The 14,269-nt window shown below is 44.5% G+C and overlaps 1 protein-coding gene across 8 annotated transcripts in view; it reads right to left on the reverse strand.

The window, feature by feature from the left end:
• Window positions 1-307: 307 nt before the first annotated feature.
• Window positions 308-14,269, reverse strand: part of CEP85 (centrosomal protein 85) — a 36,874-nt gene continuing 22,912 nt past the window's right edge. For 6 of the 8 annotated variants that reach the window (XM_059690698.1, XM_059690697.1, XM_059690700.1 and 3 more), the window contains 8 exons: window positions 13,962-14,147; window positions 9,835-9,987; window positions 9,476-9,627; window positions 8,071-8,182; window positions 7,129-7,179; window positions 3,962-4,069; window positions 2,337-2,562; window positions 308-1,976 (listed from right to left, as the gene is read on the reverse strand). In XM_059690698.1, the coding sequence (XP_059546681.1) occupies window positions 1,816-1,976; window positions 2,337-2,562; window positions 3,962-4,069; window positions 7,129-7,179; window positions 8,071-8,182; window positions 9,476-9,627; window positions 9,835-9,987; window positions 13,962-14,147 (1,149 nt within the window). In that variant the 3' untranslated portion in view covers window positions 308-1,815. The remainder of the gene's footprint in view (window positions 1,977-2,336; window positions 2,563-3,961; window positions 4,070-7,128; window positions 7,180-8,070; window positions 8,183-9,475; window positions 9,628-9,834; window positions 9,988-13,961; window positions 14,148-14,269) is intronic. The other 2 variants (XM_059690705.1, XM_059690699.1) reach the window with 1 other exon arrangement.

Below are 14,269 nucleotides of genomic sequence, written 5' to 3' on the forward strand. Positions count from 1 at the left end.
TCTTGCTCTGGGGAAGCCACTTCCTCATGGCGGCAGTTGACTTCCTCTCTCAGAAGATTACTCTTTCCAGTGGCAAATTTGCTCTATGATTCACGGCAGCTTTGCCCAATAGAAAGTTGTGTGGGAAGAGATCTAATTTTGCCCGTAGAACAATAGAGAAGTAGAGATACAGACATGAGGCTGGACCTGCCAACGGTCCCTCCTTGCTGTCTGAGGAACTTGGCTAACCTCCCAGGCTTTGGCTTCAAAAGCCAAAATAAGGGGTGGAGTAGGGGACTGTGGTGATGCAAGGCAATGGACAACTGAGGAGTCTGTAAATTTTTATTTTGTAATCAAAATAGGCAATACAAACCAGTTGACATAACAACAATTCATATAAATAACTGCTTATAAACTTTACGAGGAAAAATACCCGTGAGCATGGTGGCTGGGCTTCCAACACAGGGTGGAGACCAACCAGGCGGTTCTGCTTTCAGGAGAGGCAGGAGCCCAGGGGCTAAGGGGATGGCTGGGTGAGGCTGCTCTGAATGGAAGGGATAAGTCACTCCACAAATAAAACACAACTTGTAAAAACACTTAAGGAGTCTCATTCAGACCCAGGAGTGAGGTCTAGGATATTGCCCTGACAGCACAAAGCTTAGCTCTTTGAGACTCCTATAAACTGTTCAGTGTTCCCCACACCTACACATGACCTCCACTTGGCTGGGCTCCAGCTCTTGAGGAGGCCTGGGGCCAGCTGGGAACCAGATACAAACAACTGTGAGATGCTCCTTAAACGAGGAGGCAGGAGAAAACGGAAAGCAGAGAGTTCCAAGGCCCCAGAGAAACAAATAAAAAACCCAGAAAACACTGAAAACTATACCTTAAAGCTAACCTGTATTGGGTACTCCGAACTCTCAAGGAGCCCAGAGCAGGAAAGGGAACCCCCTCAACAAAAGAGGCACAAATTAGGGCTGGGCATTGGCCCCAGCCCCAGGGTGAGGGGATGAGCAGCTTGACTGTTGACCTGTGGTATTTTGGGGGAAATCCTGCCTAAACCCAGAACCACAGGGAAGAGTTTGCACTCAAAATCCAAGAAGGGGGCCACCTGGGTGACCTGAAAACCAAGAAGGGAGCCCAGGCCACAGGGCAGCTGGAGAGGGGTCGCCTATAAAATGGCAGATGGAGGAGCCCGGGCTATAACCCCTAGGCCTCCAATTACAGTGGGTACTATGCTAACGAATAGATCACCCTGAGGTGTCTGTGAGAACAAGAGCCCTGAGAAAGCAGCAGTGGAACTGGACCTAAGCAAGCCCAGAAAGCCAGCTCAGCTCCCAGGAAGGCTGGTGCTGGGGCCTGAGAATTCTTAAATGGCCACTGTTACTGGTACTCAGCCTTTACAGGCCCCTTTAATGAACTCTGGGCAACAGCAGGACCAAGGTATGGAGTGGGAATGAATGTGGATCCACCCCAAAGGATGGAGAAGGGAAGTGAGCAGCCTGTTTGCCTTTGACATCAGCCTGGGGCTGGGAATAGTCTGTGAAGACTTACCAGGTGACCTGAAAAAGTTAATTAGTAACTCCCCCTCACAGTATGAATCAAGATGACAGGACAAATGCAATCCAACAAGGCAAAGCCAGTGTGTGACAGGGCAGGCACAGTTCCCTAGTCAGCCCCTGGCCCCAGATCAGGCTCTTACCTCCCTTCTACACCTTCTCTCTGGGAATAGCAGCAAACAGGAGGCAAGAGACTGTCAGGGCAGGACCTGCTGGACTGGGCTGTCAGCACACCAGATCCTTCCTTGGGGAATACAGCCTGTCCCACGCCCAGCATTCCTCATTGCGTGACACAGTTTTCTCCCATGTCCTGGGCATATCTATCTGACATGGTGGTCCTTAAATCCTCGATGTCATGGCGCAGCTGTTGAACCTCTTCTAGTTTCCTCCTGATTACATCCGGCTTCTGTAAATCTAGTGGAATCCCTGGGTGCTGTGCAGCTGGAGGGGAGAGCATTTTGAGAGAATGTTAGTTAAGGGAAGCTTTCAGGTGGAGGGAGTAAGGCCCATGGTCTTGAGACACAGCACTTTTAAAAAAGCAGCTGGGGATAGTGGGCTGAAAATTTGCTGCCTAAGGGCCACTTTTTGCTTGTCCTGTGCCCAGGGACCCCCCACAAAGATGCCTATTTCCAAAACAGATTTTCTGAACATCTCCTTTACAAAACACAAACTCTCAGAGGGCAGTGACCAAGCCTCCATAGCCCTGTTGCCACGTTACCATGAAGATGGGAAAGGTGGATGAGGATGAGAGAATGAAAGCCATTCCCCTCTCCTGGGTCCCAGACTGGTCTGAGGACTCACAGTGAATGCCCAGGAGCAAGGAGAGATTGGGGTCATGGCCCTGGGCCCTCTGGGTCACAATGCTACAGACAGCTTGCAGATCTTGAAGACAACTGGCCAACTCCTGGTGCAGCTCAAATGCCAGCTGGGCCGTGTCTGGTGAAGATGGGCACCCTGGTTGAGCTTGGCGCAGGTGTTCCTGGAGCGTCAGATTCTTTTCAATCAGGTCCTGGTTCTGTGCTGAAAGCTGAGTGGATAGATGGACAATATTAACCCAGGTCCAGAGAAAGGCAGTGTATCTGTACCTGAGTGTGGATATATATGTGTGTGCAGGGTGTGAGTCAGGTGATGTTCCTCCTCCCCATCCCTACTTACAGACTTAGCACTCCTACTCCCTTCTCGATTCCAGGCCTACTTCCTCCTATAGGCAGGCCAGGCCCACAGAACTCCCGAACTGGAGAGGAAACCACTCCCCAGCAGACTGAGTCATCAGCCTCCAGGTTTCTGTTCAGGAACCAGAGAAGATACTCCCGCCCCTCGGAACTTTATCTGAAGCCAGTCCCTCAGCCAACACTGTTAGCCAGGCTATTAGAGAAGGCTTAATGTGAACTGTGAAATCTGAGGAGACACTGGTTTCAATCTCTCCCTGCCACCCTGACAAAAGTGGCCACCAGCCAGTCTGATCAGAGGGTGTCAGAGGAATAAAAGAAGTAATAAAGACATGACAGCTAGTGGACACTGGGTGGGGAGCTGGAGAAGCTGGGGACCTGGAGAACACAGTGCTGGAATTTATCCTTCCTTTTTGGACCTTCACTTCAGTGGAGCTGGGCTCACTACACAGACCAGTTACTCACGAATTACCTGTGTCTCTTTCCTCCTTTCACCCTGAACAGCTTAACCCACTCTGCTTCCCTCCCTATCTCTGTTCTAAAGACACTGAACAGTTCCCCTTCCAATCCCAGCCCTTCACCCACAGTGAACCATGTGACAATCCTTGCAATGGCTGACTCCTTCCTAGGTCTTGGCCATTGATCTTGGTTGTCCCCCAATGATAGCTGTTTACTCCATGAGGACCACCAAACCCTCAGTCTTCTTGAACCCTTCCCTTCCCAACTCCACAAATCTGTGGCTGTAGAAAGACAAAGGGAGAGTGACTTTCCACATACAAAAAGCATTCCTGCCCTGGCCGGTTTGGCTCAGTGGATAGAGCGTCAGCCTGTGGACTCAAGGGTCCCAGGTTCGATTCCGGTCAAGGGCATGTACCTTGGTTGCGGGCACATCCCCAGTGGGGGGCGTGCAGGAGGCAGCTGATCGATGTTTCCCTCTCGTCGATGTTTCTAACTCTCTATCCCTCTCCTTTCCTCTCTGTAAAAAATCAATAAAATATATTTTTTTAAAAAAAGCATTCCTGGGTAATTTTTTTCCCCCCTGGGTAATTATGGCCACTCTAAGACAGGCTTAGGACCTTTAATATAAAGGATGATGCAATGTCCCTTTTTATTCCTCTGCCAAAAAACACACAAAAAAACCAAACAAAAAACAACCACAAAAAACCGTTCAGCAGGCACCTTTCAAACATGGGAGCTCATGTGTGAGTAGGGATGGGAAGGGTACACAGAGTACCAGGACTAGCTGATGCTGCTCACCTCTTTCACAGCTGTGCGAAGCTGCTGCAAGGCTGTCTCCCTCTGCTGGGCCTCCTCTTTCAGGGCTTGGCTTGTTCCTTCTTCTTGAGCCACTTGCTGCTCTAGGCTCTAAATTCGATGGCAAGGAGTGATGGGAGAACACACCAGGGGTAACAGGTCTGGTTCAGACCATATCACCTCTGGCCTGGACTATATAGTAAAGCCCTACCCTGCCCACACACTGCTGCTAAGAGATTTTAGAATAGCCCTGATTGAAACCCTCCTATAGCCAGTGACCATGTACAAAATAAGAGGCTACTAGTTCCTCAGCAGGGCATTCCAGGCCAGTCGAGCCCTTACCTACTGTTACAGCCGTATCTCTTTTTACCCTCCACACAACCTCCACTTTAGCCACACCTACAGAATAACTGGCTGGCCTTCATCCCCCAAGGCTCCAGCTTCAATATTGTTACTCATTCCTCTTCCCCTTCACCCAGAATTCTCTTCTGTTCTGCCTGTCACCCAGGAAACCTCCTCCAACGCCACCCAAGCTTTCCTCAATCTGCAAATCAGATTCAATTCATCATAACCTCACCTTGCTACTCATACCGCCTCAGAGATCATGAGTGCCTTTGCTGGTTGTGCACATGATTCCTCCCTCCACTAGACCATTACTTTCTTTTTTAAAAATATTTTTTTTTATTGATTTCAAAGAGAGCAAGGGAGAGGGAGAGAGAGATAAAAACGTCAAAGAGAGAAAATCATTGATTGGCTGCCACCTGCACACCCCCACACTAGGGATTGAGCTTGCCACCCGGGCATGTACCTTGACTAGGAATCTAACTGTGACCTTCTTGTTCAAGGTCTGAGCCACGCCTGTTGGGCAAACAATTACTTTCTTGAGAGCAGGGAACATCCATTAGGTTGAATTCAATGTTTGCTGATGACTTACTGTGACATGCACTAAGGCTACTGAAAAGAATGCCAGTCTTTAAGGAGCTCACAGTCCAAACCCCTCACAATATTGTTTTAAATGCTTTTACACAGATGAGAAGGGGTAGGAGAACACTCCCACAGGCATCAAATCTAGACTGTAATGTATGTGCGTGGTGTGTGCATGCAGGGGTAGCCAGAGGGAGGAAAGTATATTTATTATATTCTGCCTCTTATTCTATTCATTCTATTTCAATTCCCCCCCGATTTTGTAACTGATTTGAACAAATACAATATTGTAAAAATCTGAATTTTCCCATTTGTATTAATAAAAATATGTAACTTCCCAGGAGAATATCTCATCACTATGAAATACCCAATGTAACTATCCTGAACCTACATAATTCCAGCAAATACATCTAATAATTTGCCTGAGAAGTCTCATCATGGCTAAATGTACCATTTAACATGTTAAGCTTTTGCAACCTTTGTGGAACATAGGGTTCCAGAAAACATAGACATTAAAACTCTACTAAAAACGCAAGATTTTAACTATATTTGGTTTGACTACATTCTAATAGGACTTGAAATATGAATTAGTAAACTAAATAGGCATCGCCTGGCCCACAAATGGCAACGGCGGGATTGCAGCTTTTGTTGCTCCTCAGAATAAGTGTGTTTTATCCATTTTAGTGTGAAACCTCTTTCAGAGTCCACAGAGAACCTGAGTGAACCTGCTTTTCCTAGGATTTCTTAGAGAACCCAGTTAAGGACATGCCCACTCTGACCCAAGATTGAAACCAAGAGTTCTCTTTGATTTTTCCTTATTCTTCAAACCACTATATTCTGTCACTGATTCCTCTCAGTTTTACCTCCTAAAATTCACAGAAATGCCAGGTTCCTTCACCATCTCTCACTAGGATTTTCACAACAGTTCACTGGCCTCCAGCTTTGCCTCTCTCCCAAGAGCAATCTTTTTCCATAAAAAGCCTGAATTGCTAACTTAACCACACCACACTCCAATTAAATGCTTTAGAAGATTCCCATCACCTACCTAATGAATAAAAGCCGCCTGGCCAGTGTGGTTCAGTAGTTGAGCATCGACCCATGAACCAAGATATCCCCAGTAGGGGGCATGCAGGAGGTAGCTAGTCCATGTTTTTCTCTCTATCCCTCTCCTTTCCTCTCTCTCTAAAATCAATATATTGCCCTAGCTGGTTTGGCTCAGTGGGTAGAGCATCGGCCTATGGACTGAAGGGTCCCAGGTTCAATTCTGGCCAAGGGCGCATGCCTGGGTTGCGGGCTCAATCCCCAGTAGGGGGCATGCAGGAGGCAGCCGATCAATGATTCTCTCATCATTGATGTTTCTCTCTGTCCAGTGTGGCTAAGTGGTTGAGCATCGGATCCATGAACCAGGAGTCACAGTTCAATTCTGGTCAGGGCATATGCCTGGGCTGCAGGTTCCATCACCAGTAGGGGGCGTGCAGGAGGCAGCTGGTCAATGATTCTCTCTCATCCCTGATGTTTCTCTCTTTCCCTCTCCCTTCCTCTCTCTGAAATCAATAAAAACATATATTTATTTTTTAAAAAAGCTAACTTAATTGGAGAGACAAATTCTTCCCATACCCCAGTTCTCCATTCACCATCTTACTTCAACAGTATCACACTAGCCAAGCGTATTCTATATTTTTCATTAAGTATACTATAGAACTATCAGAGAGCTGTATGCTTGTAATTTATTAAACTCTGTGTGTATAAAAAATTTATTTGGGTAAATGTTTAAAGTTAAAATATACTCTTCTAGTGTTTAATAAAAAACAAACAAACAAACAAAAAAAACACCAGTATCACACTGCTTGCAGCTCCATGTGCAAAACCCTGCTGTTTCATGCCTCCATGTTCCTACCTGTGCTGTTCCTTCTATCTGGAGCTCCAATACCATCCCTTCCAGCTCTACCTCTCTGCCTGCCTAATTCTTCCTCCTCCCTCAAGGGTCATGACCTCCAGAAACCCTTGATCTCCTCCTCCTCAACCAACTCTTCTATGCTCCCCTAGGGTAACATGAACATGGCACTCACCGTATTGTGCCGAAACCCTTTCCCAACAAGATTGTAGGCTAAAAGCACTGATTGGATCTCATTCTTGTTGTATTCCTAACACTGAACAAATTGGACGGCAGAGAATGGAACAGTGTTGGCTGAATTCTAGAGATTCCATTAAGTCCTGCCCACCATATCCCAAGGGCTCCAGCTCACCTGTACTTGTGAGTGTAACTGGCCCATCTTCTGCTGTTGCTTTCCCACAATCTGAAAGGCAAAGTTATCAAGGAAGGCTATAAGCACATGTTGATGTTGAGGTAGGAGGCAAGAGGGCAAGAGGCTACACTAGGACCTGTGGTCTGGCTATTAGCTCTACTGGCTACAGCCAGCCAGTCAATAGTGAGATCAGGGTGAAGACAAGTTAACTCTACCTACAGAAATACAGCCCAGATTCCTTATCCGATAGGCTAACCAACTTCACACTCCTGAGCTCCAGTCACACACACACAAATGAGTGTGGACTTACTACTGGGGGTGAGAGACAACCTCACCCTGATGACGGAGGGCCAGTGGAATTAACTTTATTTATCGCCAGCAAACATTCTTGTTCTTTGGTCAAGGACATGACTAAAAATTCAGTTGAACAAAACCTGTCTTATCCAGGGCTGTGATGGTTGTTACGTATAGCCTTCTCACACTGAATGTTGAAGGAGAGAACCTGAATAGGCCCAGTTTCCTGTTCTTTGAGACCTCAGGTATTCTCTGAACTATTTCTGGGTCTTCTTTTTTGCTGATCTGTGATCAGTCTCACCAACAGGCCCTGGACTGCTCCTCTGCTGAATTAGGGCCACATCAGTGGTCAGATCTCTGTCCAGTGCCAGAGATTCTGCAGAGGGCCGGAGCAATGAATGAAGTGCACCATTTTGGAACATCCAGTCTGAATGTTCAGAGGCATGTCCTCCCCTCACTTTCTTACCTGTCATAAGGATGAATACCTAAATGCAAACTTATTATGCAGGAGTGACTTCTCGGAAAAGAGGGAAAGGCTCTGGGTAATACAGATGGCCCAGGGCCAGAAATTCATGGTGCCTTCCCAAAACACAAATTTCTCTTTCCTCTTAGCCTACCACCTGTTACAGCCTGGACACCCTCAATCACCTTTCGGAGAGAATCACATTCCTTCTGCCAGGACTCCATTTCCACCTTTGGACCTTCTTCCTGTTGGGCTGGACCTTCTCCACTGGCCTCCATACACTGCTTATCTTGCAGGCTGAAAGACAGTGGCCTCTTCAAGAAGTCTGAAGTCAGAGGGATGTGGCTCTGACTCCTGATCTGCTTGTATGTTTGGGACAAAACACTTAGGCCCTTCTGAGCCACAGCTGAGGATAACATTAGGTATGTTGTAATGGAAGGTGTGCCACACTGAAACTACTTAGTCTATATGAGTTCCCTTTATTAGAAGCCAATATCTATACCAGGGGTCCTCAAACTTTTTAAACAGGGGGCCAGTTCACTGTCCCTCAGACTGATGGAGGGCCCAACTATAGTTTAAAAAAAAAACTATGAACAAATTCCTATGCACACTGCACATATCTTATTTTGAAGTAAAAAAACAAAACGGGAACAAATACAATATTTGTATTTGCATGTGGCCCGCGGGCCGTAGTTTGAGGACCCCTGATCTATACAATGGCCACCTGCCCAAGGCTTTTATTCTTTGTTTTGATATCTAAAAATAAACACTCATCACATGTATTTAGATTATAAAATTCATACATGTATACTGTAGAACTTTGGAAAACACAAAAAAATCTCCTTTTTTCTTGGTATACATAGTTTGGGGCAGAATCAACTTTGTCCCCTAACTTACTTCTGACTCGAAACAATGGTCTCCCCTAATGGATCCCCACAGTCACTTTCATCATGGCCCATCTGCTAAGATAAACAACAGGGTTCACTGTGGTATATTAGGATGAAAAATCCAATCCATCCCATTAGAAACTGGATTTGATCCAAGAAGCTGTTGAAACACAGCCATCACATTTTCAGAAATTGCTATTAATATGGATGAGGCTCCCAAGACACCCTGAGAGTACATTATGCTATTTTGTTTTGTTCTCAGAACCTGTTGTGGCAATCAAGAGCAATCCCTAGTGCGGAGAAGAAACAGATTCTGCTGGTAGTCTTTAGCTTACAAGGTTCAAAATGTGGGTAACTCCCCAGTTCTCAGCACCAGGATCTACTTTTGCAAATATACAGACAACTTATTTCCCAGTTTATAAAGTGCTTTCATTCATTCAACACAAATAGTCAAGGATTATTATTCAGCATTGTTATGGCAGGCACTGAGCTGGACCCTTCTAAAGGATAAAATGACAAGTTCCCACTGTACCATTATATCCCCCAGACTCCATCTCAAAGACATAGGTCGTTTTTCTATTATTCACACTCCAAACAAAACAAAGCTTAGAGAAGTAGAGATTAGAGCAGTCACACAACTAGTACGGGGTAGCCAGGACCAGAACCTAGCCCTCCACTTCCTCAACCTCACAGGGATATTTACCTATGTCCAGTGGAGAATTCTGCTTCTGTCTGTCTCAGGCTTTCCAGTTGAACCTCCTTCTTTCTGCAAGCTGCCTGGGTCTCCTCCAGCAAATTCTCCAACTCAGTCACTCTCTCCTGCAGCTCTGTGATCTTCAACTCAGAATCCTTAAGCTGAGAAACAGGATTCCATGCTTAGGTCAACAAACTAAAAAAGACTGTCTGGGTCTTATAAAATTTACAGTCCAGCTGTGTCTTGATATGACTGGGGATTTTCCTTTCAGGAAACCACGGGGTAACTGCATACAGCAGAGGCGGAGAAAGTCCCCCTGGTTTGGCCACTCCCTGCTTTCCCCAGGTACGCCCAGACATTGCTGCTACCTGCTGGCTCTGCTTCTGATGGTCTTCCAGGGTGGGCAGGTCAGCCAGGTAGCGCTCCAAGGTTTCAATACGCTGCTGCTTTTCCCGGTTCTGCTCGGATTCCTTCTGGCATTTCTTTTTCAAATTATTGATATGTTTATCACGACCCTTGACCTAGGGAAAGACATGTCTAGAATCTATCTCCATCAACTCCTCCAGGAACCTGAACATCAACTTTTTTTTTTTTAACTGACCATTGTCTCTGTTCTTAGAGCTGTAAATATTTTTCTACTACAATGAAGGCAGGGAAGTGGTTCAAATTTTACCATTTGAGATTAGGGCATAAAGTGCAGAGTTAACACACCTGAACTTTCCAATCAAGGACAAGGAAGAAGAGCTCCCTGGGCTGTTTTCAAAAACTGCCCAAGTACTTCTGCATAATAAATAATCTGTCTGGCCCTAGCCGCTGTCTCATGCATTCCAGTTTGATTCCTGGTCAGGGCACAAATCGCCAGTAGGGGGCATGCAGGAGGCAGCAATTAATGTTTCTCACACAGATGTTTCTCCCTCTCCCTTCCTCTCTAAATAAATCAATAAAAATAAACAAACCAACAAAAAAAGTCAACAGAGGAGGAGACAAAGTGTATGAGAAATTTCAATATATTTTCAGAAGATGAAAGTGGATGGAGGGATAAATGACTTGGAGCAGAGGAGTTATACTCTGCAGTGGGCGTTAACATTTAGAAAACAATGTGCCCTTCACAACTCCCAATAATCTCTGTACTGAAGGCACCAGGTACTCCTGAGGCAGGTTATCAGCCATAGACCTGAAAAATAGGGGGATTTACTGCAAGTCTATATACAGGTTAGCTGGATACCATCCTCACCCTAGGTTTCCCCAACAGGAGAATGGAGATTTAATCTCTGGAGAAATCAAATGAGAGATTCCAGACTCAGGAATATCAGTCACAGCAGGCAGAGAGTGAAGTGGTGGGTTGAAAATAAGTACAAGTAAAAATCAATGTACAGAACGGTGGGACTCTAAACCTCATCTTGTTCTCAGTATCAAGAACCTAACAGCTAAAAGCATTCTTGCTCCCAGCTGTTCCACGGAACAGGCTGAAGATTCTTTTCTAGAGAGAGGTAAGACATTCATACTTATATTTGAGGGTTCCCAAGAGAGATGACAGTTTAAGTCTGGACATACTATAGACAAGTCTACCAGGCAACTACCATGAACCCAGAGCTTCCATCCAGCTTTTAAATACTTCCTTTTATTCAAGGATCACCAAGACTCTAACTTGAAAGTCACCAAACAAAATAAAAAGCCCTGAAGGAAACAAGAAACACTATAAATAGGTGCAGATATCCCAAAAGGTATAATCAATATAATCAAAAAAATAAGCTAACTGCATCCATGAAATAAAAACAGCATAAGCCCTAGCTGGTTTGGATAGAGCATCGGTCTACGGACTGCAGGGTCCCAGGTTTGACTCAGTCAAGGGCACATGCCCGGGTTGTGGGCTCGATCCCCAGTGGAGGGCATACAGGAGGCAGCCGGCCAATCAACGATTCTCTCTCATCACTGATGTTTCTCTCTCTCTCTCCCTCTCCCTTCCTCTCTGAAATCAATAAAAAAAAATATTTTAAAGTAAATAAATACAGCAAAAGAACAAAAAAAGAATACTATTCATATATGTAGAGGTATATTTCAGGAGAAAGAGAAGAGTTGAGGATGAATACCTTTATGAAGTAGACTAGGCACAGAACTACTAACTTTTATTACACTTATCGGTATTTGATTATTTACCTTAGATACTTGTATTATTTAGATTAAAAGTTTCTTTTCAATATATTTTTATTTATTTCTGCATTTTAAATAAGTAATTTTTTTAAAATATATTTTTATTGATTTCAGAGAGAGGAAGGGAGAGGGAGAGATAGAAACATCAATGATGAGAATCATTGACTGGCTGCCTCCTTCACGCCCCCTACTGGGAATCAAGACCACAACCTGGTTATGTGCCCTTGACCGGAATCGAACCTGGGACCCTTCAGTCCCCAGGCCAGTGCTCTATCCACTAAGCCAAACTGGCTAGGGCCAAGTAATTCTTTTTTACTTTTCCTACCCCTAACCGAAACTAAGTTTAACCTTACTCTTAACCCTAACCATATACCTAAGCTCAATTAAACCTAACCCTAACACTAAATCATACCTAACCCTCTTAATAACCCTAATACTAAACCCTAACCCAAAAACTATCTAACTTCTTCCACTAAGTGAAACCCTAACCTTATACCTAAACTCATCCCTAACCCTAAAACTCAACCCTATCCCTAACTCTAACCCCAACCCTATCCACTATGGCTAACCTCAACACTAACCCTAAAACTAACACAAAAGCTAACCTGATGTTTAACCTCAACACGAACCTAAATTCTACACTAACCCTAACCCTGACCCTATACTAACAGTAACTCCATACCTAAACTTCACCCTAACCGTAACACTAATGCTAACAATATACCTAATCTTAAACTTAATCCTAACCTAACCCCAACACTCTATAAAATCCTCTTCATAACTCTAACCCTAACTAAAATCCTAATCCAAACCTATACCTATCCTCAACACTAATCCTAGACCGAACTCAACTCTCTATCACTAACTTTAACCAGAAACATAACTTTACTATCTTCAACCCTAATCCTGTCCCTAAACCAACCTCAACCCTAATACTATATTTAACCCTAACCCTGTACTAAACTCAACCCTAATTCTAACTCAAAACCTAATGCTATACCTAACCTCAATCCTAACCCTATACTCTTTCTTACCTAACTTTAATCCCATAATATTATACTTAACCCTCTCTATAACCCTAATATAATCCTAACCCTAAAACTGTATCTTAACCTTATCCTTAATCTAATTCTAATACTAACCCTACCAATATACCTAACCTCAATCCTAAACTTAATTCTAACACTAACCTTACACCTAAACTCAAACTGAAATCCAACCTTAACACTAACCCTATCTCTGTACTAAACTTCAACCCTACACCGAACCTTTACCCTAAATCTTACCCTAATCCTAGCAGTAACTTAACCCTATACCTAACCTCAGCCATAACACTAAACCTAGCCCAACCTAACCCTAAACCTAAACTATACTTAACTTTAACCTAACTTAACCCTAAAACTAACCATATACGTGGGTCAATTCTAAACCTACTCTAAGTGACTCTTAAGCACATTAAAGTTTAAAGTTTAAGCACTGCTCTAGTTGATTTTGATGTAGATGGTCCAGAACTAAACATTACTAAACTGCCCCCACCCCCAGAACATCTGCATTAGAGAAAGCTGTGAATAGAACCAAAAGATTTTAAATCAGCCCTGGCTGTGTTTCTCAGTGGTTAGAGCGCACCAGAGGGTGTGGGTTCAATTCCTGGTCAAGGGCAAGTACCTGGGTTGGCTCCCCGGCCTGTGTGGGAAGCAACAAATCAATGTGTTTCTCTCACATCGATGTTTCTCTCTCCCTCTCTCCCCCTTTCCCTTCCACTCTCTCTCTTAAAAAAAAAAAGAGAGGGGAAAAAAGAAGATTTTAAATCAGCTCCTTAGTTGGTCCGACGGTTGTGGGTTATTGTTAAGCTGATTAATATTGTTAAGCTGATTAAATCAGCTCCTTCTATGACAACCAAGCTCATTCAAAGACAATTCTAAGAGCAATAGCAAAAATGTAAAAACTCCCAAGCTGGCTGCACACATGGAATTCTTCTCCTTTTTAGGTAGAGTGAAGAGAAACCAGGCTGAATGGTGCAAATTTACCATAGGTATTTAAACATCATGCAATGGTATCATCTGATATGACTGCTCAGGCCAGTTTTCCACCTACGTCACCTGGTGGCCCATCACAACCTGGGGCAGTGAGGGCTTATACTGTGGTAGTTTTGTGGAGATGAGAGAAAGAAGGAGCTCCATTTCTAGCAGACCAGTCCTGCATGAGAAGTCAATGCAGGGTCTGACCCAATTGGCTGGCTTCCCCTGGTTCCAAGAATGGGGCCAGAAACAGCTTAGAGTTTGGCAGGAGAAGGCTGACTGTCAACTCCTTTGTGAATTAGAGAGCCATTAGCTCCTTAGCTCACCCTATCTTCCTGTTTCTTCCCCTCCTCTGAATGCTTCTGCAACGCCACTCTGAGAGACTCTCTGATGAGTTGGACTTCAACTTCTGAAGCAGAAAGTTTCCTTTCAAGCTCGATCTTTTCCTTGTTCAAGGCTTCTGTCTTCTGCGCAAACTGCGCACGTAAGAAAGTGTTCTCTCGTTGCAATTCCTGCAGAAAGATTCTCAATATACCTATTCCTTACGCTTACAGTCCCATGTAATTTACTTATCCCAGCAGACTTCATGGCCAAATATTATCTTTCTCTGAAAATTTCAAGCAGTGCTTCTCAG

This window comes from Myotis daubentonii, chromosome 3 (assembly GCF_963259705.1).
Source record: "Myotis daubentonii chromosome 3, mMyoDau2.1, whole genome shotgun sequence".
NCBI classification, from domain to species: Eukaryota; Metazoa; Chordata; class Mammalia; order Chiroptera; family Vespertilionidae; genus Myotis; species Myotis daubentonii.